At 33.1% G+C, this 24,756-nt stretch overlaps 3 protein-coding genes across 4 annotated transcripts; 2 read left to right on the top strand and 1 right to left on the bottom strand.

The window, feature by feature from the left end:
- Positions 1-7,825: 7,825 nt before the first annotated feature.
- LOC110736538 (WAT1-related protein At1g09380-like) lies at positions 7,826-13,358 on the top strand. The gene is made up of 7 exons (XM_021916768.1): positions 7,826-8,232; positions 11,330-11,392; positions 11,534-11,650; positions 11,830-12,091; positions 12,191-12,349; positions 12,453-12,604; positions 12,814-13,358. Exons 1-7 carry the CDS (start codon positions 8,048-8,050, stop codon positions 13,025-13,027), a joined length of 1,152 nt encoding a protein of 383 aa, XP_021772460.1. The 5' UTR covers positions 7,826-8,047; the 3' UTR covers positions 13,028-13,358.
- Positions 13,359-14,376: 1,018 nt separating this feature from the next.
- On the top strand, positions 14,377-17,757 carry LOC110736537 (ADP-ribosylation factor-like). Of its 2 annotated transcripts, none has more exons than XM_021916766.1 (7): positions 14,377-14,482; positions 14,765-14,925; positions 15,703-15,773; positions 16,887-17,006; positions 17,084-17,202; positions 17,289-17,370; positions 17,459-17,757. In XM_021916766.1, the coding sequence occupies exons 2-7, from the start codon at positions 14,778-14,780 to the stop codon at positions 17,462-17,464; spliced, it is 546 nt and encodes a 181-aa protein (XP_021772458.1). In that variant the 5' UTR covers positions 14,377-14,482; positions 14,765-14,777; the 3' UTR covers positions 17,465-17,757. The 2 variants fall into 2 exon arrangements, with proteins under 2 accessions (XP_021772458.1, XP_021772459.1); XM_021916767.1 differs by lacking the exon at positions 14,377-14,482 and adding an exon at positions 14,554-14,609.
- A 773-nt stretch (positions 17,758-18,530) lies between these two features.
- On the bottom strand, positions 18,531-22,935 carry LOC110736536 (ABC transporter I family member 20-like). Its single transcript, XM_021916765.1, has 7 exons — positions 22,518-22,935; positions 22,293-22,426; positions 21,545-21,664; positions 19,579-19,674; positions 19,325-19,477; positions 19,148-19,225; positions 18,531-19,006 (listed from the first exon to the last, which is right to left on the bottom strand). The coding sequence occupies exons 1-7, from the start codon at positions 22,678-22,680 to the stop codon at positions 18,767-18,769; spliced, it is 984 nt and encodes a 327-aa protein (XP_021772457.1). The 5' UTR covers positions 22,681-22,935; the 3' UTR covers positions 18,531-18,766.
- Positions 22,936-24,756: the final 1,821 nt, after the last annotated feature.

The raw sequence follows: 24,756 nt of genomic DNA, 5'->3' as shown, positions 1-24,756 counted from the left end.
TATAATGTATATAGGGGTGTTAAAATATCGGACTAAATCAAGATATTGAAAATCAAAAGTAACCAGTTTAGACCGGTATAAAATTCTGAAGAAAAAAAAAATCGATCTTGAACAAGATCGGTAATTTATTTATAATTATGTTAAAAACCTCTTGAATGAAAAATAATTGCCTTCATCATGTTGGAAAGATATCTTACAAGATAATAATTTCCCTCGTTTGTTCAACATTTTAATTAATTCTTTGTAGTCATTATAATTTTTGTATAAGCTTGTCAATGAAATGATATATTCATGAAATAAGTTATGATCTTATAAAGCTTGAGCAAGCACAGTGTAAGTTTAATCAGAACTCATTCAATTTGTAAATTTGTTAGCATTTTGTCTACAACTCTAGTTGGAGTGGGAGCTTATATGCTGTTGCAAGCCAAAGCCCAATCGATACACTTAGCGATGAATCTCAATAAATCTTATAAACAATGAAATCTGATCTAGACTCCATATGTGTGGCGTGCGTTGATGATGCCAATCTAACAACATGCTTACCATACCCAAAAAGTTGTTTATGGTATTATAGATAACCAACTTTTTCTTTATATATGTTGGTTGTGACTTTACACAACATAAATGATGATTTAGCTCATAATTTACGACAATTATGGATTTGATGTGGAGCTTAGTATGTGTAACTTGATTACATACATTTACTTTGGTTTGAAAATTAAGCACTTATTAAGAAATTTATATAGCAACATGAGTACATATAGTATATGTGCATATACATATGTGGATTTTTGAAACAAATAGGCCTATCAATGAACAAATCTATTGATTAAGGTTCAAAACAATATAGGGTATATCCAAGAGAGGACTTACTCGAGCCTTGGTTTGCCCCATGCCTATTATGTGTGTTGTGTGTTAAAGACTATTTCAGTTGATAGATAACATGAGTATGTGAGTTGGTTTTATAATTTTATGAAAGTCGCTCATTTATAGAGAGTAATGGTTAACAAGTCTTTGAGGGTTCAATTCCTTTAACTAATTCTATCAATTTAAATTATAAAGCTTAATTTACTTTTCAATGAAAATAATCATCTGCCAACCTATCTACATCACTACATGAGAATCACATGTTCCTACTATGCAATTTGTTATGCATCATACGTTCATACTTTATACTTGTTCATCGATCACATTTGTTCATATAATTGAGGAGTACAATGTACTCTTTGATGCATCATACATTCACGCTAGTGCACTATGAATTAAAGCCGCACACACTTCCTCACTATATACAACTATACAAGCATAGTTTAGTTTGTGATTGAGAATGTCGGTGAGATTAAAAGTACAATATTGTATGTATGAGTAAAGGTAATGGTTTATCATAAATATACAAGTTAAAATTTAAAAGGCAAGTTAAGAAGGAAATTATACATAATAATCTTTGAGGAGTACCTAAAAGGAACAATCTATATTTATTTAGTTTAAGGTAAGGAGAAGGCTCTATCGGATCGGAACCTCTCACTAATCAACCCGGCCCGAGTTATCGAGTAGGTCTTTTAAGGGTAGGGGAGAATAGGGAGGAAATTACACCCCAAAGTGTTTCTAGTGGAGTTTGATCCCAAACGACAAACCTTACCAATTACCACTAGGCAAGCTTTGTTTGGTAGACGGAACAATCTATGTACACCATAGAATCTAAAGGGAAAAGCTATTCGTGTTAAGATATTTTTCAAATTCAAGTGATAATCTATTTTTTGACGAACCATACATATTCTCTTTCATTAAGATATTAAAATTTATGATGCAATGCAAGTATGCAACCAGACAAGTGCAGATATTCCAAAATTGTGGTAATGCAATTATGCAATAATACTCCGTATAGTGAACCTTGTCTTTGGCTAAGAGCGGGTTAGTGTTGCTACTGTACCACCAATCCACCAAAGCAACAATGGAAATGTCACTTGGAAAAATCTTAACAATCCCACCACCTACTACTATAATTATTGTACACAAATATTAAGTGTAGGCATATATATTAAAGTAATTTAGGCTCTTCCAGATCATGCAATTTTAATCGAAAGAAAAATACTTTGTAATTAGTGGAGAGACCTACATCACATGAGATATGAACAGTACAATATAAATAACTTAAAAAGTGAGTTGAAATTTAAACCGATAAAATCACAAATAGATGAATTTAATGAGTTAGCTAGGTAAAATGAGGACTTGTTCTCTTCAACTTATTTCAGATACTTATTACTTATTCCTTAATAAATTCAGATCAGATCAGACCAAATCAAAACTTTTGATTATCATTTACTTATCGTTAAATATTGTTAATTGTGTATTAATAAAAAGAGAAGCTATTGTGTGCGAATGTCTGCACACAAATTTCCGTGTGGCTGGCTTGGCTAATATGCTTTACTTGTTGGCTAATATGTTTCATGTGTTGGCTGATATGTTTCATTTGTTGGCTGATATGATTTTTGCGTTGGCTAATATATTATTTTTGTTGGCTGATATATTTTTTTTAAATTTTTTTTGATAGATTCCTTTTGTTGGCTGATATCAGACACCATTTGGCTTATATGTTTCTTTAGTTGGCTGATATATTTATTTTGTTAGTTGATATACAAGTATATTTTAATTATTGGCTTATATGTTTCATTTTGTTGGCTGATGTGTTTATTTTGTTGGCTTATCTGTTGATTTTGTTTGCTGATTTCATCCTTTTGTTGGTTGATATGTATCTTTTGTTTAATGATATGTTCCTTTTGTGGCTGATATGTTCCTTGTGTTGACTGCTACGTTCTTATTAATGTCTGATATGTCCCTAGTATTGACTGATATCAAATATCAAATGACTTATTATATTTAATTTAATGACTGATATGCATCATTTGTTGGCTAATATTCATACAATATATTTTTATTTCTTTCGCTCTTCTTTCCCCCCTCTTCCTCTATTTCTTTCTCTCTGTTCCAAGTGAGAATCCATTCTCATTAACAACAAAAAAAAATCTTCACGCCACCACCATAACCACCGTCGCAGCCACAACACACTCCACCAGCCACTTGCAGCCCCAACTCAATCCGCCACGCACCAGCTCCCTACATCCTTCACTGCTCCCCTGCTCCAATTCAAACACCAGCCGCAGCTCACCTGCACCGCAACTCCACCACCAATCACCTCCAAATTTAGCCACCACAACATCAGCCCCTGCAATTTACACTCAACAACAATCAATTAATCCCAATTAATCTCCAATTTACGGCAGCCCTGCTCACGCCCACCACCAAACCGCAACTCCCCTGCTCCTCACCACAGCAAATTCCGGCCACCACCCCTTTACCAATTTGCAAACAATCGGAAATCGTAAATCGCACCCACGCCACCACCATTTCGATTCAATAGTTGAGATTAGAGATGTGATAATCAACCATTGTCCAATGCCGACGATTTTGGGATTCGCATTGGAACGTGGGTAATAATCTTATGATGAATGTAATTGATGGGTTTAAGGAGATTGAAGAACAGATATTTAGGTTTTAGAATGAGAGGAAGGTGAAGAAGAAATAGCAGGATGATTTGTTGGCTGTCTAGTTTGTGTAAAAAAAAATTATAAAAATTACATATTTGAAAAGTTTATAATGAGACGAATCTAATAAGATCTATTTTGATAATGTTTTTCTATAACGATTAGTATTAAAATGTGGTCAAAATTTAGTCAAATTGTTAAATCGGATCAGATCAAACCAGATAATAAAAATTCAGATCAGACCTAAAAAATACATGTCAGATCTACTTATTTCAGGTGAAGAGAATAAGTCCTAAATCTTAGATTAGTTATTATATTTCACTTTTCATGAAAATCAAAGAAATAATTGGAAAGTATTACAACTCATGAAAAAAAAAATGCACGTGATAAAAAAAAAAAAAAATTATAATCATAATCTTAGAGATTTATTATTATGAGATTAGTTTTTACTTGTTAATACTCATATACTTGCATTAGGTTTAAGACTTTGTTCAATTTAGCCAATGTTTAATGAACTAAAGTTACACGAAGCATATTTTAATTAGGTTTTCTTACTTAAAACTAACTTTTCTTAAGTTGCAATTGATTTTTTTTACCAAACAACACTAATTATGATTAATTATACTGATCCACCAATATATTTTGTTATGTGAATTTCTATGTATTACCTATAAAAATAAAAGTTACGGAGGATTTTTAGTGAACACGAATAGTACCGCACATACATGCATACTTTTTTTTTCATTCTCACATAATCAAATAAGTAATAAATCGATATACTCCCTTTGTTTTCGAAAGTCTGACTCACTTTGCATTTGCGTGATTTTCAATGACTGGGCCGCACCCGCAACCAAGAGAGAGAGTTCACTTCACAAGACTAAAGGAGATTTCATCCCAAAATCATATGACAATAGGAGTAGACCCTATATAACTCTCTCTTCTTTTTTTAATGTAGATTACTTACATGTGTTGTTTGGGAAGTTTATAATTCAACAAAAGTTAATATTTGAAAATTTTATAATAAAAGAAATCTAATAAGATCTCATATGTGAATTTATTTCTATTGTATAAATCATAAATTATGGTCAAAGTTATTTTATTTTGATCATATGAATAGTAAGAATCGAACTTTTAAATTTGGAGGTAGTATATATCATACGGTACCCAGTGTATATATAAATACTACGTAATGGAAAGTGCCTTAAACCGTTGTTCTTATTTCGATAGGGATAATTTGGATGGTGATATCCATCCAGCAAATTACAACGTGGAAAAACATAAAAAAAAAATTAAAAAAATAAAAAAAACCAACACGTAAAACCTCACCTTGCGAGGGTGTAGCCAGTAACGTGTGTTACAAAGTCATTGAATAATAATACGAAGTAAAATAATTGATACTTAATTTTGCAACACAAGGAAAAACGTATAACTTGTAGATTAATTAATTAATTAATTCGTCAATTAGAATAGGAATGATGGAGATTATCTGGAACAACTAGCCACAGCTAAGGGTAAGCTTATTGGTGAGTCTTAAATGGAGTCTTGACTCAATATTTACATATATGACTTGTGTTTTTTGCAATAATGTGGTGTAAGACTATATGTAGTCTTGAGATGAGTTTTGAAATCCAAAACTCATCTTAAGACTCTACAAAGTAAAAAAGAATTATGATTTTTTTTTGTTGGCTAATGATGAGCTGCCAACTCATCAGCTCAAAATAGTTATTGATATTTTAATAATGAGTGTTAATATCTTTTAGGAGGGTATGAGTCTGAATTGGGTCTTGGGATAATGTGTTAAATTGGAGAAAGTTTAGTATGAGTCTAAATAATAAAAAATAATTTAAAGTTAGTGAAAAGTTGATGTGGCAGAGTCTGATGTGTGAGTGTAGGTCTTGGGATAAACTTACCCTAAGCCTAGATTCGATCAACATAACCTGTCAACATTACATTACTGTTGCAACGTGTCGAAGACAAAATTAAGCTGTTGTTACTAGGTGTTTGCTTTCTTGTTTGGTTCACACAAAACCTTAATCTAAGCTATCAGCTAGCCACCTAAATTAAGCTGATCAACATAACTTGTCAACATTACATTACTGTTACAGTGTGTCGAAGACAAAATTAAGCTTTGATACTAGGTGCTTGCTTTCTTGTTTGGTTCACACAAAACCTTAATCTAAGCTATCAGCTAGCCACCTAGTTTTTAATTCTTATTTGTGCTGATGTATGTCGTATTGCTTTTAGGCGTTAAACTTAGCTTGTGTATTCCGTACTGTACAGTAAATCGTTATTAATTTTATTTTGACAACATTGTCTTATTTTTACCTATGGAGTATGTTCTTTTGGAACAAATTAAAGAATGAAAAATGAGTTTTCAATATTCTCAACATGCAATTTTACACAACAAATGGATTTTTAAGGATTCACATTGTCTACCCTCAACTCATCACCTTAGGTATTTGCTAGAATATTATTTGTCTTTGTATAACTTTAACAATATGATGGTAAATATTCTTTACGTATTTAAATTTTTGCCCAGTATAAAACGTGTAGGATAAATAATTAACCATAGCATAAATGGAGGGATATTTTCAAAACTTCCACGAAAAACTGAAAATTATGGTGAGGATTTGATTAGTTATCTGCTTATCTCTAATTTAAAACAGAAGCCAAGTGGTATATGCGTGTAGCCTTCCTTTTGAATAACAAATTATGGCAACAATTTGGACCATTTAGGAGTAAACCTTCAACCAGAGTCACTAGGGATCAAAAACTGGCAAATTAGTGCAAGATACATACATCATACAAAAGCCAAAAAAATGTTGTAGTTCCAAAAAGAAAAAAACAGAAAAAGGGAAAAAGCTCCAATTATGCCTAGATTTTCAACAATAACTCCAATAAGGCTCAATCGAAATAAAGACAGCCACATTTATATGCAAAAAGTGCTAACAAGGATGGGTACGGTTGCAAATAATTTGAATTTTTAGTTGTGCGGTTGTACCTAGAGAACACGAGCAGACTTCATGCGTATGGAGTTAACCAAGTTGAACGAATATATATCGTGACATTAGCTTAGGGCTTGGGGATGAACTTGATTTGATATAGGCAATATAACCCGAAAATAAGAGTTGCATGTATAATCTACTAAAATTAGGCAAATTTGTATAGAATGATTACTACATTGTGGAGTAATAATGATTGTCATGATTAATTATACGAATAAACTATATTCACTACTCCTCCTATTTCATAGTCTTCTTTCTATTTAGAATTTTGTAAGATAAAAATTGGTCAAAATAGAAAGATAGAACAACATGAAACAAAGAGAGTAACAAGGAATAAATTTGGCATTTCACGAAAAAGTGTTGTGAGATTGTCACCCAAAACTAGCTCATCAAATTGGTTCAAGAAGTATAAAAGCCACAACAGTACAATCAACTCAATTAACAAGATAAATACTCATCCACTTTGAAAATAACTGATAATTATATACAGTGTAACAAAGTATATATTGTAAACTTTGTAATACTTCCTCCGTCTCTGACTAGTAGAGTCGTTTGATTTATATCTAGCTATCTAACCGTCTAACCCCATATTCCAATGTGTTGGTGTTAAAAAAAAAACGTAAATTGTTAAAGATATATATTTAATTTAAAGAGATAATCTACAATGTTGTTATTTTTAGAAAATACCAAGTTGTTCTCTCCACTTGTTGATATATATTTGCTTACTTTGACAAACTAAATTAGTTTTACTAAATACATTTGCTAAACTTAGATTATTTTTACTGATTAAAACTTTTTTAAAAAAAAAATATATATTATAAATATTCTTTGAAGTTAAAGTTTTGATGTACGGAGTAATATATATTTAGTTTTAATGGGCTTTAGCTTATTTTTGTCAAACTTCACTTATTTTTACTAAAATTAACTTAGTTTTACCGAACTTAAATTACTTTTACCAAACCGTACTTTATGAACACGACTGCTAGTTAGTTTTGAGGATGGGATATACACTACTCGACGTAGTCTAGTACGCATTAGATTTCATAGTTGATATACAACAAGAATGACAATATTACATGAATAAGGAACTAGAAAAAGACTTAATTTCATGGACCAAAAATTATTCCAAATATAGTTATGTTATACACATTCTTCCCCTCCATCATCATCATCATATTCATATCCCATGCAATACTCCAGATGTAAGAAAATCTCTCCCTCTTTTACGGTTAAGCTTTCTTCTTTTTCTTGGCTTTATGCTCTCATCATCATATTATTAGAGTAGTTGTTACTTAAAAGCCTCAAATCATCCCCTAAAACCCTCCTATATATACACTAACACATAACAAACACTCTTCATTCATTGTTTTTTATACTACTTACAACAACACACACTTTCTTCATTCTTCTCCTTCTCAATTACCTATTTCCCTCTCTCTCTCTCTCTTTCTCTCCTCATTTTACATAAACTTTGAGGAGAATTTTGAAGAGAGGGAAAATATGGTGTCGTCGAGAAATGAGTTGTTACCATTTTTAGCAATGGTGATAGTTCAAATAGCGTATGCTGGGATGAATATAACCTCCAAGGTGGCTTTGGAATCCGGCATGGCACCTCTAGTTCTTGTTGTTTATCGTCAAGTTTTTGCCACCCTTGCTATCGCCCCTTTTGCTTATTTCTTCGAAAGGTATATTTTTCGTACATATTTTATATAGTTAATTGTTAATATACGTGATACTGATTTTGAAAAAAATGCTAGAGAACGTACGATAGGAATAATAATTTGTACCTTTGAAATTTGCCTTTAACTGACTAGATCGAAAGGAGATAAATATCTAACAAAACATTTGGTTTGAACTTAGCTTTTTAATAAGAATACTCATCACGCAACAAAACTAATAACTTCCCAACACACAAAACATGTAAACTAACACAAACCAAGTTCCAAAGAAATGAACACCAAATGCTTAATATATAAGCACTCATTAAAATTAAAACACCAATGTGAATAAAATATGTATAATTATTCAAAGCAATTTTTCACGTTTCATTTAAGAAAATAAATTCAAGGTAGGTATACATGTACGATAAATATATGTATATAAACATAAATGTTATATATTACTAACTGCGGAATAAGAATAATACATAAATTTTGCTAAAACTTCATGCATGATATGTATATGAACATTATCATGCTATTAATATTTTAAGCTTATACAAATACAATTATGTATGATTATATTCTTGATTATAACCTAGCATGCTAAGAAAAATTATTTCTCTAAAACTAAAAAATAAAATAAAATACGGTAGTATTTGCTACCAGTGATCCATATCAATCTAATTTATTTTCTTCTAATTTAACATTAAACTAACAACATAATTAGAATAAATGGTGAATGCATAAGTTTACTTTATAACTACTATTTAGAATCGCAACGAATTAAATAACTAACGATGCGATAGTTGTTAATTGCATGCATTCAAAGCAACCTAGTTGATCAATCATATCCTATCAATCTCGGGCTGCCACATACTTAATTTGTTCCTTTACTTTGATCCAATGATGTATTATGTAACTAAATAACTTTTGAAATACTTTTCTCATTTTTAGGTTGTTTATACTAACCAATTACCATCGTTAAGGTACGTATATGTGCATATGTCATATGAACATTCCTTAGCTATCACATTAAAAACATCGTACAACCTTTTCCACACCTTTTATCATGGGTTTAAAATGTCCTCACATTTATATGCAATATTGCAATCATATAACATAATTAAACTCCTAATAAAGTGATACACGCGATACATCAAGGCTTTGTACCTTTGTTATAATATATTAAACTAAACTAGTTTACAGTTAATTACAATTACAAACAAATTATTAATCATTTTTGAATATATAATTCACGAGAGTTTCCTGAAGTATCTCGATCTATATATAGTAATAAAACAATGCTTTCGTAGTGATAGATCGAGTAATAGTATCATTTTGAAGAAACTCGCCTATACAATCAATTAAAAGCACTAATGGAGTGTTAAATAAGTTATTACTTTGATTTAATATAAAAGTTCGGTAAAGAGCTTAATTGCGAAGCTTTCATACAACACATTATTTGGTCAGGACTAACTAGTGAATATCGGCTAGTTATCCTATTTGATATCATGCATGCCCTTAGTTTCCAGACTTCGAAGACATACCATACCGTAAAAGAATAGATATATAACGGACACAATAACATACAAAGGATTGAAAATGGTTGTCCAGCTAATGATTAAAGAGGCAATTCAAGTAATAGTACTTGTTGAAGCAACTTGAAGCTAGACATGCTAACCTTGAAGCAAAGGGTAGTCCAAAACTACTCCAAAACACAATTAGTAACTCAAAAGTAATGCCAACGATATAGAAAATCTAAAAGCAATAATATATATATATATTGATCAATAAAAAAGCAATACATACATTAATAGTAAATTATTAACATGATATAAATGAGAACAGCTGTATAAAACTGGTGATCAGGTTCCAATAAATAAGCCCAACTATTTGGTAAGGTGTTAATTGGGTGAATGCATGTAAATAAAACAAACATGCACCAATTAACTTGGTTTTGCTTTGAATGAATGAACGTTTATGTATTGCTTTTTTGCATGCATGAGTCTTATTTCGTTCCTTCCCCACGTTATTTTACACTTTCCTAAGTTACAACAAACTTACAATAGTCCAAGTCGTTATTACGTGGCTTTGAATGAATGAACGTTTACTTTAATTTCTTGTTTTTTTCCCTCTATTTTCATAGTACGGTTGTACTATAGTGGTACTATAAGGTACACTAGTCGTTATTACTCCGTAATTGTTAAAAGTTTTAATTTGAATCTTTAGATTTTTTAGTTAAAAATATATACCTGTATAAATGCATGTAATTATACCCAAAGAACAAAGTACTGCCTCCGTCCCTTAATGATAGTTTTTTATGGGCAATTTTCACGAAAATTAATAAATATAAATAAGTAGTAAAAGTACATTGGAAAGGTAAATTTACATTGGGTATGCAAAAAAGTAGAGAGATAAAGTAATAAAACTGTATGGAAAAGCAAAATTTACATGGAAAAGTTAAATTTGCACAAATATTATTGCAAATTGAAGGGAATTTTGGTAAAAAATTAATATTAATGGTACTTGAAAAAAGCAAATGTGACTATTATTTTGGGACTTAAAATTGGCCATAAGGGTCTATCAATAAGTATATATAAAGTACTTAGACTATGCAAGGTATGAATACTTATACTTTTTTTTTTTTAATTTTTTTTAATTTTTTTTTTTTTTTTTTATATAGTTAGATTATAGGCTACTTATACATTTTTTTTTTATTGTTTTTATTACACTATAGGCTTGTTGCAAGCATTGAACAAATCATACTTCTTCAAAATTTAACTTTGAAAAGTTTAATGCTATAAGTTAGGAAGCCATTGTGATTTCTCTGATTAAAAACCTCTGAAATAAAAAATCTTTTACTTAAAAACGCGAAATAACATTAATGTATGTAAGTATATGTATATTGTATAAACAAAAATGGTATAAAAGTATTTCATTCTCTTAACAGCTTAGCTTTGCTTGAACTAATTACACCTTAAACTTAGAGCAATACTTTATATTTAGACTGTTAACTAGCTAGTCATTATATTTTAACTACTCGCTGGTTCTTTATTTGTTTCTTACAATATAATTATATGTGATACTAATCAATGTAGAAAATTTCTCTCTTTTTGTGTAGAGAAAAAAGGCCCAAGATCACCAAGAAAATTCTCTTTCAAATATTCCTTTGTTCCCTTTTTGGGTAAGTAGTATGGAGCTGAGTATGGACTATAGTATATATATGGCGAATGGATGATTAATTCTATTAATAGAATAATTATTCAATCATCATTAAGAAAAAATATGAACAATGGCCTAATTATTTTGATTTTGTAAAATACAGGGCAACCTTAAATCAGATATTTTATTTCGTGGGACTGAAAGCAACCACTGCAACTATTGCTTGTGCATTGAATAACATGCTCCCAGCAATGACCTTCCTCCTTGCCATTCCTTTGGGGTATGCCATTTCTCTCGATCAGTCTCATACGTCGTTGTCACACCTATTTTATAATATGATATATCTCTAATGACTTCGGATCTAAAATTGAGATCAATAACAAGACAATTATTTGGAGACAAAAGGAGTATTCTATTTTATCCGATTATGTCCTAACACAAAATATTGGTGAATTATAGGTTAGAAGCAGTTGGAATCAAGACGATGGGAGGACAAGCCAAAATAATAGGAACAATAGTGTGCATTGGTGGAGCTATGCTACTTTCATTCTACCATGGTCATCTCATCGACATCCATCAACCCGATTTTCACTGGCATTTTGCTGGTAATGGTTCCGCGAACACGAACAAAAATGGTCCAAGTAGTCACCTAAGCGCGTTGCTAGGACCTATTCTTCTCATTGCCAGCAACCTTGCTATGGCTATTTGGTTCGTCATCCAAGTAAGTCCGTACAAACTTTACATATCATGTTACATACTCTCTTTAACGTATTATGAGTCCTTAATTAGTTATTAATGTAAACTTGTACAATTCTTGTAGGCAAAAATGAGTGAGGATTTTTCGGCTCCTTACACAAGCTCGGCCTTAATGGGTTTGATGGGTAGTATCCAATGCATCATTGTAGCGGCTTGCACGAACCATCAACTTTCTGATTGGTCTTTGAGCTCTCCTATTAGATTGGTTGCTGGTCTTTACGCGGTAAGAATATATTTTTCATCCAATACTCAGATAATTCAATACTCCATATTATTTTAAAATATTTCGGATTATTAATGGTCAATATTATGCCTTGATTTTATAGGGTGTTGTTGGCTCTGGAGTTGCGGTTTGCCTAATGGCATGGACGATACAAGTAAAAGGCCCTTTGTATGTTTCTGTGTTCAGTCCCTTGTTGTTGGTGATTGTGGCTTTGCTTAGTTGGGCCTTGAATATGGAGAAACTCTATATTGGAACGTAAGTACCAATCTACACAATATAGGCATATATCATATTTAGTATGGGCTTTCAAACAATGATTTTGTTAGACTTAGAGAGTATTTTTGTCCCGCAGTAAAATTGTTCAGAGTCCGGCTTACTTAAGACTTGTTGGTACCGTATTTAGTATGTGCATTATTAAGTGATCATCATGTTAACAATTTTTCGTGCTGTGGTTTGATTTACAGGGCTATAGGATCGGGGTTGATAGTATTGGGCTTATACGCCGTATTATGGGGAAAGAACAAGGAAATTCTCAATGCTAGTAACGAAACGGACATTGCTAGTATCATATATGAAGACGACAAAGATGATCAAGCAGAGAAGGAAGATGTGGAAAAGCAGCAACAATTGGTGATAATAAAGGGCAAATTTGGTGATCATTTGGAGTTGATAATATGATGAAGATTTGTTAGAGATGATTGTCATTGAATATGATGTTATGTTACATGCAAGCTAGTTTTTTTGCTCAAAAAAGGGTCTTGAAGGGCATGTCAAATTTAAGGTCTCCATCTCAATTAAAAAAAATGTCCCTTCAAATTTTCGTAAATTTAAAATTGTCAAGTTAGCTATATCTTCCTATATGTAGGTTGTGGTTGGTTTGTTCTTCCAAATGGATTTATATGTTGAATAGGTCATTGCTTGGGGTGAAAGAAACATTTGGATTATGATGTATGGAGTATATTGCTCAATTTTGATATTGAAACACAACTTTTCAATTTTTCCTAAATGAATGGCCCAAGTTTCTTAAAATATTATCCAAGGTTTTTTTTTTTTTTTTTTTTTCTTTCTTTTTAAAGGCACACATGAACGTATTTCAACTAAACAAAAGCGTCAACTAAACAAAGTACTCCGTAATTAACTAGAAGATTGCTTTCATTAGAAACAAACACTTCAAAACTATTTTTGAGCATACAAAGTGAATTTAGGAAATACCGAGATCGATCATTTGGCACTTGTCTAAAAACAAAGTATTTCTATATACAATAAATTATTTGTGTAAGGCTTACAAATGAGTATCTAAACAATTACTCTAATTATTCCTGTGAAAATACTTATACGAGTCAAAATCTTGACCCAAATACACTAACATCGTAATGGGTTCGAATCGAATTATCGAACCTAATTAATTAAGAATCTTATTAATTAATTAAGTATATGGTAAGCCTTTAAAAAAGAATAAGAAACAAACACAAAAAACTTTCCACCCTAATAATGGTTAAGTTGAGGTAATGTGAGGAAGCAGGCCGACAGAATCAGCATGTATGGCCCATAATTCATTAGCCCAACCCCATAGCACGCTACTATTAGCGTACGATCTACGGCCTTAAAGCATAAATAAAAACCCATCACGTGACTGATCCATTCCAACCATGTGTAATCATTGGTGCACCGCGCCACACAGAATAAATATGATTTTTCTTTTTAATTGTAATGTTTGCAATTTCACAAATTTTTATATGTGGCGGGTCATACTCAGTTACTTCGTTAATGTTGTAGGGGATACTCGATCAGCATTATAGGAATTATTTTGATTGTGATATCGATTATTCAGTTAATGTTACAAAATTTACTTATATAATAAGTGGTCACATGAAGTGACCAGCCGGACATAAAATACGTTCACTTTGCAAATAATTAAACGGAGTGATCATCTAACGGCAAATTCTTACACCGTTATAACGTCTGTCTTTGGGCCCACAGCCCATTCAAGGCCCATCTATAAATACCCAAACACTGATCCAGAAATAATTGACGGACCGTTGATTTAAAAAAAAATTGATAAACGGGCAGCTTAATCAAGATCTGCCCGCTGTCCCTTGTTCAAGCCCTAGCTCAATTTTCTCTCTCTACTTTGTAAGTTCTTTCTCTCTCTACAATTCTTCTCTTACTCTCTCCTCAATTTCTTCGCTCATTTCTATAATCATCATCAGATCCAACGGTAAAGTTTTGATAAATCTAGTAATTTACCGATTTGAATCAGGTTAGCAAAAATCGATCTATCGATTTAGGGTTTTCTGATTTGAATTGCTGTGATTTGTGTTCAAATGTTAATTAATTTCGAAATTCAATTTGATTTACATGTTATTGTTGATTAATTATTAATTTATGTTTTTTTTTTTGTTGATTGTGATGTAGATTTGAAGGAAAAATGGGGCTTTCATTCACAAAGCTGTTCAGTAGGTTATTTGCGAAGAAAGAGATGAGAATATTGATGGTGGGTCTCGATGCGGCTGGTAAGACCACCATTTTGTATAAGCTCAAGCTGGGTGAGATTGTTACCACCATTCCTACCATTGGTAAGAATTTTCAAGAATATTCTGATTTCTGTACTTCAATTTTATTTTTATTTTTTTATTATTTGTTTATGTTATGCCAAGTATTTTGATGATATTTTAATGGCATTCGATGATAATAAGCAGATGTTGGGGTGGATCATGGTTTGAAGGTTATGTATGATTTTATGTTTGTTTGATCCAAAATAATAGTCATTTAAGCCATTGTCACGTTAATAATTGATTGGTGATTTGTTTTGTAAGTAAATATTGGTAGTTTTTTGGTTTACAATATATCTGATAAGGATATGATTGAGTGGCAATTACTGTTGCATTAATTTATTGATTTCAATTTGTAAAAACTGTTTTGGGATCTGAGGGAGTGTGTTCATTATGTTTGAAGACTCATTTGTATTAATTTATGGAAAGAATTGATAAAATATCTCGATATGAGGATTTTTGAATATTGGGCCATGGGTGTTAAAAAGAGAACCTTGATGAGTGATGACAGAGAAAATGAATTGACCCCGATATTCCGAAGATTATTGATGGGTTTCTTGTCATAGATTGTGTTTTGTTCGGTTGGTTAGCCATTGTTGTTGCTGTGTAATTTCAGTTTTGTTCTGTGTTTTCTGTAAATGCTTCTTAAATGATCATTCTAAGTTATAGATGATCTGCAGATTGCTGCTAGTTATTAATTTTCTATTTCCTACCACCTGTATACTTTCTTAAGTTGTACTCAATTTCTGCATTACGCAGCTAGCAAGGATTAACAATTGTGTTCTTTTGCTTTTTGATTAGGATTCAATGTCGAGACCGTGGAATACAAAAACATTAGCTTTACAGTGTGGGATGTTGGAGGTCAGGACAAGGTATTGTAGTCATCCATCTTTTATTTGTGTCTTTTGAGATATGCATGCTTTTCAGTTTGAAGTAGACTCTTACACAGTGCTTTCAACAAAACTATAAGCTATACTGATTGTGCCACCTTTTCTTTTGTCTTTTCCTTCGTAAGAGGGAAGAGTGTCCATGCCTGTGGCTTATATCATTACCCAGTCCTTGTTCAAAAGCAAGAAAAATAAATTAAAGATAACAAACTGTAGTTGCCGATCTGACCACTTATGTTCCATTAAGGCGTAATCATAATTGATTTGCACGCTTATTGACTGTATTGTGCTGATTGCTTTGTCTTCCTTCAGCACCTAACATAACCATAAGCAACATCAACTGATGCCGCCTCGTCTTTCAGTTTTTCCTTATTGCTATAAGGGAAGGCTATCCATGCTGTGGCTGACACCATTCACTAATCTCTGTAAAACCCCATTCACCTTTTTATATTGTAAAATGCTGAAAGGGATTTTCGTAGAATGCATTTGCTCATTTGATGGTCTTGTTCTGACTTTTGCTTGTCTGTACTTGACATAATAATGAGCTATCTATGGTTTCACATACATGTTTTGAGTTTTCTTCTGGTTATACGATGGAAAGATGCCATGAAGGCCTCAATAATCTGTTTTATTTTCTATATGATTATTGTAATGCAAGAATGCTTATTTATGGTCCAGTGCTGATTGTATGTCCTTGAATTGGCACTCTACGTCTTCATAAGCTAGATAAAAATGGGTTGCACTTACATGTTTTGAGTTTTCTTTCTGATTATAATGGAAGGATGCCATGAAGGCCCCATAATCTGTTGTATTTTTTTTTAAATTATTGCAATGCAAGAATGCTTATTTATGGTCCAGTGCTGATTGTATGTCCTTCAATTGGCGCTCTACGTCTTCATAAGCTAGATAAACACGGGCTTCGTTTTGAGTTCCCTTGCTTTTCCCTATGTTTGTGGACCTCATGATTCTGCTCACATTACACATTGTTTTATATGTTTATACTTAAATTCAACTTCATTGTGTTACTTAAAACAAGTAGTCAACTGGGTCAAATTGGGTTAAATTGTTGTATAATTTGTAATTCTTTGTAAAATCCAGATTCGACCTTTGTGGAGACATTATTTCCAAAACACCCAAGGACTCATCTTTGTGGTGGATAGCAATGATCGTGATCGTGTGGTTGAGGCAAGGGATGAGCTGCATAGGATGTTGAATGAGGTGAGCATTCATAGTGGAATTTGAATTGAGATGGATGTATTTTTCATGATGATGATATCAATTTTGTTCCTGTGCAGGATGAGTTGAGGGATGCCGTCCTTTTGGTCTTTGCCAACAAGCAAGATCTTCCAAATGCAATGACTGCTGCGGAGATTACTGATAAGCTTGGTCTCCATTCCCTTCGTCAGCGTCACTGGTTAGTGTATTCTTATTGTTTTGCTGTACAATAACCTACTGTGATTAAACGTGAAGAGTTTCTAAATTCTTAATTTGTCTGTACAGGTATATCCAGAGCACATGCGCCACTTCTGGTGAAGGTCTTTACGAGGGATTGGACTGGCTGTCCAACAACATTGCCAGCAAGGTGGTTTTTTATATTTCAAGAGATACCTTCTTCAAATACTATCGTTGCATTTTTCTTAACTGAATTTTTCTTATTGTTCTTGTCACAGGCTTAGATGAAGGATCTGCCTGGCTGAGCTTAGGATGATTATATGGTGGATTTTGAAGCACCTGTTTATGTGGGAGATAATATTGAGCTTTTGGCCTTTGCTTTTTGTTTGCTATGTTAAAAAGATCACAACAGTGGTTGTGTTAATGTGATTATGCTTATGAAGGTTTTGTTATGATCATAGAAATTGCTATATGATATCAATACTTTTGTAGATTCAGAATAACTAAAATGTATCTCAGGAAAGAGTTTGTTTCATGTTGATATATACTGTGACCATGATATTCTTTGGAACAATCATTCCCTGTTCCATCTTCCAATCGTGCTTATGTAGGGACGTGATGCTCATTTCAACCAGCTTTTTAAGATTACACCCTTAATTAATCAGATCTATCTTCCAATTGTGCTTATAAAGGGACTGCTCTCATTTCAACCATTATTTGTTAGTATCTCACCTTATTAACAAGCATACCAACTAGTAATCAGTTGGCTTTGTGTTGGAGGTGCTTGGCCGGTTGCTTTCTTGTAGCAGCTAAATCTAAGGTCATTTCATGTCAAAAATTTTAATTACTGCCGACTGTTTTGACTGTCGTTCTGAAGTGAGATCAAAAATTGTAGACATGAAGTAGTAATGGCCTTGTGGCAATGAAGTACAACAAATTAGTTTGTTAGCAGCAAAACTTGCCCTTAATCAGTAGCAATGGAAGATCCTAAGGTTATAAAAAATTGCCTTGATTTCTTACTCCATATATTAATAACAGGTTACTAGACTAGATATATGATTTGATTTTTTGCCTGAATGTGATGTATTAGAACTAAAGTGAGAATTTTCTCCTTGATGTAATACTTGTATATGCTCTACTTTTATGTGTGGATTACACTTATTTATATTGACGGATAAGTTTGCCCTTTTAATAGAAATCAACCCAAGGAAAGAGAAGTTCTGGAAACAAATTTAGAAAGCAAAGAAATTAATAGAGGCCGTATATATTATAAACAACAGTATTCCACTATAGGAGCTTGGCTATGGTTTGGAAAGTGTAAAATGTTAACATTCTCACACAAACAGCAAATTGGAAGTAAAGTGGGACTCTTTCATTATAACGCTTTCCAATACAAAAATAAGATTTGCCCCCAAAATGTGCAAGTTTATGCGTACAAGTTGATACAACAGTAATAGTATAAAAACTCCTGAATGCTAAACGTATTCAGTCAAAACTCGAATGCTAGCTATAGCCTGTAAATTGTTTGATGAATAATTATAGTACAACTTCAAACCTGATAAGTTTAATAGCTTGAATATTAAAAACTATTGTCTTAGGACTCTGTTCGAGCTGAAGGTGAAGTTGTCTTCACCAGCAAGGGTGGAATGCAGCCGTCCTGCAGCCCATCCATTGTTCGTTACACGAGCAGCAGCATGGGCAGGATCACCAACAACACGAGTGCCTTCAACACGCTTCTCAAATTCTGGAAGGCCATTTGCTTTTCTTTCTTTCCTTCTTTTTCTTTCCTCATCTCGTTCTTTCCTCAGCCAACTCTCCACTGTCCTCTGCAAGCAGACCAGAATATGGAGTGTCACTTCATACAGCTTACAAGGAGCTGACCAGAATGTTACAAGGAGCTTACAAGCCTAGTAGGCTAGTATTTTACTCAAACTTTAGGGTGGAGGGGGTGGGGATGGGAGACTTACCATTAATGACAAATTTGACATCTCCTTAACTTTTTCCATGGGCAATGATAACTGTAACTTTCCGCGAGCCACATACACCTGAAAATAAGTTTAGTCCAGTCACTACCTCATTGGATTACAGAAATCAATTAAAACATGGATTAATCACAAAATATATCAGATATTAACTTAACCCACAATATGTGTTGGCCAGTTCTCGAGCCCATCAAATATATGTGTCGCATAGATGATTATAGCACCCCTCTCTTCACATTCCTTGATGAGAAACCTAAGAAGGTCAGCTCTTCCTAGCACATCAAGGTCAACTGTGATCTCATCAAGAAGAAGAACCTGGATAAACAGGACAAGGTTTAGCTCAACAAAGCATAATATCCAGGTATCACCTTTTAAAAAAATCTGAACTCGAGCAACTGCAAGCCTGCGACATATACCTTAAATGGCTTGAGAAGACCCATACAGATTTGAACTCGTCTTCTCTGACCATCAGATACTTTGTGCATCCTCCAAGACAGATCAATGTCCAGCACCTAATGACAAGAAAACAGTAAAACATGTCACAGCCATTCCATTTATTATGTTTTTAATTTCTTATTTACAAAGGCAAAGGGAACAGATTAAATAGACATTATTAAAATACAGGAATACTGAACCAACCCTCTTCTAGCTTTAGTAAATTGAAGTCAAGGGAAGCAGTAAGCCAGGAAAAAGAAGGATCCAACCCAAAAACAATTTTTTCTGGCTAACTGATCACACGTCTAACTCCAAATGCTTGATCTAAAAATTCTGAATTGACTGGTTTGTAGAAGATGAGAAGCTTCAATTTAAATATAAAGTTGGATACCCATCAGCAAATATCCATCTTGATCAAGAGGCTTAGTCGCCAATTGTTTTAGGGAAAATATGAGAGGATGCTGGCCAATTTCTCTCTTGGGTCGCACTTCTCTTTATTCATTTATCTTGTCTACTCAGTAATCCACCAAAGGGACAAAAGAAAGGCGACCAAGTCCATTGGTTACCTATATGCTTGCTCTAAGAGAGGAGGTATTGGTCACTAGGAGAAAGACCTTTTCTAAAAGACCCACCCTCAGGTCAGTTTATTTCTTTTCACCAAATTCCAATTCTGATCCGGGCTTCTTGCTTTATCCTAATTGAACATTATATCCCATTCTCACCCTAAGAATAAATTAAGTTTACCATGATTGTTTGGGAAATCTATAGATCTAAACTGAAAGACCAGAAGATTAATAGCTGAACAGGAGGCAATCTGGTAAAGTGCAGCCAACACCAAGTAAGAGCTTCTGAAAAAGTAGACGTTTGGCATTGGAGGCATGCTGGCATTTTAAGGAATTATGTGGACAATCATAGGAATGCTTTATTTGATATGCGTTAGACATGAACCTGAAAAGGATGATCTTATGCTTGACCCAGCAAAATTAGTTTGGCTTTTGAGCACATTATGAGAGAGCAGAAGAATATGGAATACCTCCTCTGTCAAACCCAAAAGAAAATCTAATGTCTTTAGGACAAAGTGACATGGTTACTAGACCCCAGATCTGAACATTGGAAGATTTCTTCTTCCCTAATCATATCATTGGACATGTACTATTCACTCTTTAACATTACAATGAAGAAAATCACCCCAAATTTGGGAGTCATACAGTGATGAAATCAAGAGCATCAAAAGCCACACATACAAGAAGAATTCGCAATTCATACAACAAGCATTTGTTAAAAGACTCTTAAATTCGCAAAGCAACCAGAAGAATTGTAATGATAAAGGCGAGAAAAAAGAAGATCAAAAGCTACGGGAAATCAACAATTGGTGGAGCAAGCTAGTTTTACAGATGCATAGATAAATTAAGTTCCTCAAGAGTTAAATCATCCTCTCTTCCTTGAATCCCAAGAAAAGGAATGAAAAGAACTTCAGAACGATAATGAGGTTGCTAGATGTGGAGGGCAACAACTGCCAACAAGCAAGACGTTTGTTGCTTAGATCTATATCTAGCTCATTGTTTCAAGAATGTTTTGCAATGAAAAAGAGTTTTCAATCATCTATGCGAGTTGCAAGGTCGGTGATGATCTGTTGCTCTGGTTCTAGTATAAGGAGGTGCAGTGCAATTAACAACCGGGAAATTATGACCTTCAAACTAAACAGTTTAAGATGTAAATCTCATCATCCAACTAAGATCATTTTTTTATGACCTCCCTTTTTATGGAGATTTTATAGTTCTCACTGATGATTTTTCTGCGAGACATTGAAGATGCTAATACTAATTATTGTATGTGTTACCTCAACACTCTTCCCATTGGTACTAAGTATTAACTAACAAACATGCAGCATCACTAACATATCAAACATTTTCCAACATAATATGAAGTATATTTTTCTCAACATACCTTTATTAGTTCAGCCCTTCTTGCAGGATCTACACCCCCAACTCCAAATATCATTTTCTCAGCAGAAACATCTATCTGTATAGAAACCTCGAATCCAGCAAAAGCAACGTCACGCTTCCACTGCACAGAAAATAATAACCCTGTAAATTAACAGCATATAGCTATTTCAAGTATGTCAAAATGCATTCAAAAGGGTTATAGGCATAAGGCATCTAAGTTGCCATCATAACTGATAACTGAAGTGAATTTGGAGCGACTTAAGTGCCTGAACTAGCGCGGTTTACCATACAATTTAGCTATAAACATTAAAGGCAGCTACATATACAATGCCCAAAGACAACAAATTTCATGATCATTAATCACAAACAATAACAAATTTCTTTCCTGATCCAATCATACTACAATCTATCAATATACACGACTACTCAAAATGCTAATGCTATAAGAATTATGATGTAAGATTAATGCTAATTCATATTAGTCCATACAAAATCAAATTGATAACTTTTTATAACCAAATTCACAATAATTCCCCTAGATAGAACTATAGGATCACAACTCACAAGTTACAACAATCACGAGCATACAATATTGAAAATGCATTAATTGATTTCGCATTCAAAATCAACAATTAAAAAACAGAATCAAACAGCAAAAAAAACAAACACCCAACAAAAATTAAGCAGTAAAAAATCAGCCCAATAACCAATTACCCGGAAAATCGAATTAAAAGGCAGTAAAATCAAACCTCTCCACCAAGATAACACAAATCACCAGAAGAAGTCAAATTAGTATCGTGAAAAGCGGATCGCCCAAGAACCCGAACCATATGAGGCTCAACCATATGCTTCCCTCCTAATATCTTCAGAATTGTTGTCTTCCCTATTAAAAAAAATCAAAAATTTAAAAAACCCACAAAATATAAAAATGAAATGAAGGAAAAATCAATGGAGGAGAGAGAAAGAGATGAAACCCGCGCCATTAGCACCGACGAGAAGACAACGATCACCGGGAAAGAGGGAAAGAGAGAAATCCTGGATTAAAGGGGTGGAGCCAGGAGGAGGATGACCGTCGATTCCAGGGTAAGTGAATTCTAAGCCGTTGATTTCGACCATTGGAGATTGTGGGTCTGCCATTGTTGTCGGAAAACGGTGGAAATGAGTGTTGGTGAAGAGAGGAGAGGGAAGGTAGTTGGGTGGGTCGTCGAGTAAAGTATAATGTGAGCGCCAAAATATAAAGGGAAGGAAAAAGGGTGAAATGGAGAAGGAATTGTTGAAGTTTAAGGCGTGGCTCTGTTAAGGCCCCTCAATGGAAATTTGAGAGAGATGCTATTGTTAATTTATTATTGTGTTAGGTTTGGACATAGATTCAGAGATTGTTTATGTAATTACGAGTATTGTTTTGGTCGACCATATGTATTATGATCACGGAACACCATATCTTAAATGAGTAACTGCTTGCTTATTAGCCTTCTGATAAATATACGAGACACACGTATTGATATTGTAAGTTTGTAATTTATATTTTGTGTTTGGTATGTTGGAATAAGAGTTATAGTATTTGGATTTGCGAATTTGTTGTTGAAAATACCAAATGTCAAATCTTAATTGAATGGAGTTGAGTATAAAACAGAGGACTTAATTCTTGCAAAATGTGGGGAAATGGAACTTTATTTATTTTATAGAGGAAAAGGAGACTGGGGTTAAATTTCCGATGGGAGGGGGTATATTCAGGTGCCTTAACTCACCTTTAACCCAAGAAGAATTTAAGTCCCTTATAAAGAATTGAGTTCCCTCATTAGTGCTTTGATTAAACCAAATGAATTCAATCCCTTCATTAATCATTCCTGCTGATTTGTTTCAAAAATATAGCCGTTTGAAATTAAGAAAGTGCAACAGCAATACAAAAGCTTTGTTCTTGAAATTTTTAAAATGTTTGTTATCCAAAAAAATAATTCTTTCAATAATAATAATACTTAAAAAAAAAAAAAAAAAAAAAAAAAAAAAAAAAGAAAGCATGTTCTTCATCTTCATAGTTTGTAGCTTATTTGTCTTGCATTTGTAGCAGAAGCACACATCAGCAGTTTCAACGAAGGCTTGCAGAGCCCTAAAATAAAGAAAAAAAATTGATTATGGATATGTCCTGTGTATGGTGTCATTGCAACAAAAGGCCATTAAGGAGAGTTTCTAAGATAGACCGGCATCCTTTTATGAGATTTCTAATATGTCCAAACTATAAACAAGTAGATGAGTGTGACTATTTTAGGTGGGTTGACAGTCCATATGAGTCAGATTTAGCTTATGAGCTAGTCAAGTCTTTGAAGAAAAATGTAGAGTTGGCAAAGGATGTAATGAAGATGATGAAGAAAGTAGATTTAGCTTAAAGTATTGTAATTTTATGCCTTATTATTTCTAATTGTGTTTGAGTGATGTACCTGAGTAGAGGTTTCTACTGTAACCAGTGATGATGCTGATGATTGATTTCCTCTTGTGTTGGTTTGCTGAGAAATATTATGAATAAAAGGGCTTAGTTTAATATTATATAATTGCAGTACTCAATTTAATTTTTGAAATGTACATACCACTGCTTGTCTTTGATAGCCATCAGGGTAAGAGTAGACCCCGAATCCCCATCGGCTATGCATGGGTATCGATGTATGATTTTCATATCTATTAATAACCCAAACATTATCACCCCTAAACAAACAAAAGATAACCAAAGCGTACATAACAAGAATTATATTACAAAACAAAATCATAATTCATCCCCATTTAAGACATAATCAGAGTTTTAAATAGTAATAAGGCATGAATTTCACTAAGTACACAAACCTAACACTTATGCAAGCAAACTAACAACCTAAAAATATACCTCAATTATATATGTAAATCCAAACAAAAACAATTAATTAAAAGGAATTACGTACCTCTTGATGCTCTTTGCCGCAAAATTCGTTGCAATTTGAGGACGAAACGTGAGTGATGAAAGTGAATATGCTCTGCTATTGTTCCCAAAAAGAGCAAGGGACTTTATTTTTTGTAAATTAAAATATTTACAAAATAAACAAAAATATACTTTTTTTCTTTTTTTTCTTCTTTTACTTAGTTGACCAAAGGGACTCAATTGTTTAATCAAGAGGACTCAATTCTTTCCCTTATTTAATAAAAACCCACTATCAATCCAAGCTCATTCTAATCTAGTTCCTTTTCCCG

Source organism: Chenopodium quinoa, unplaced genomic scaffold (assembly GCF_001683475.1).
Source record: "Chenopodium quinoa cultivar QQ74 unplaced genomic scaffold, ASM168347v1, whole genome shotgun sequence".
Lineage (NCBI taxonomy): Eukaryota > Viridiplantae > Streptophyta > Magnoliopsida > Caryophyllales > Amaranthaceae > Chenopodium > Chenopodium quinoa.
This window is presented reverse-complemented; position numbering and strand designations above follow the sequence as displayed.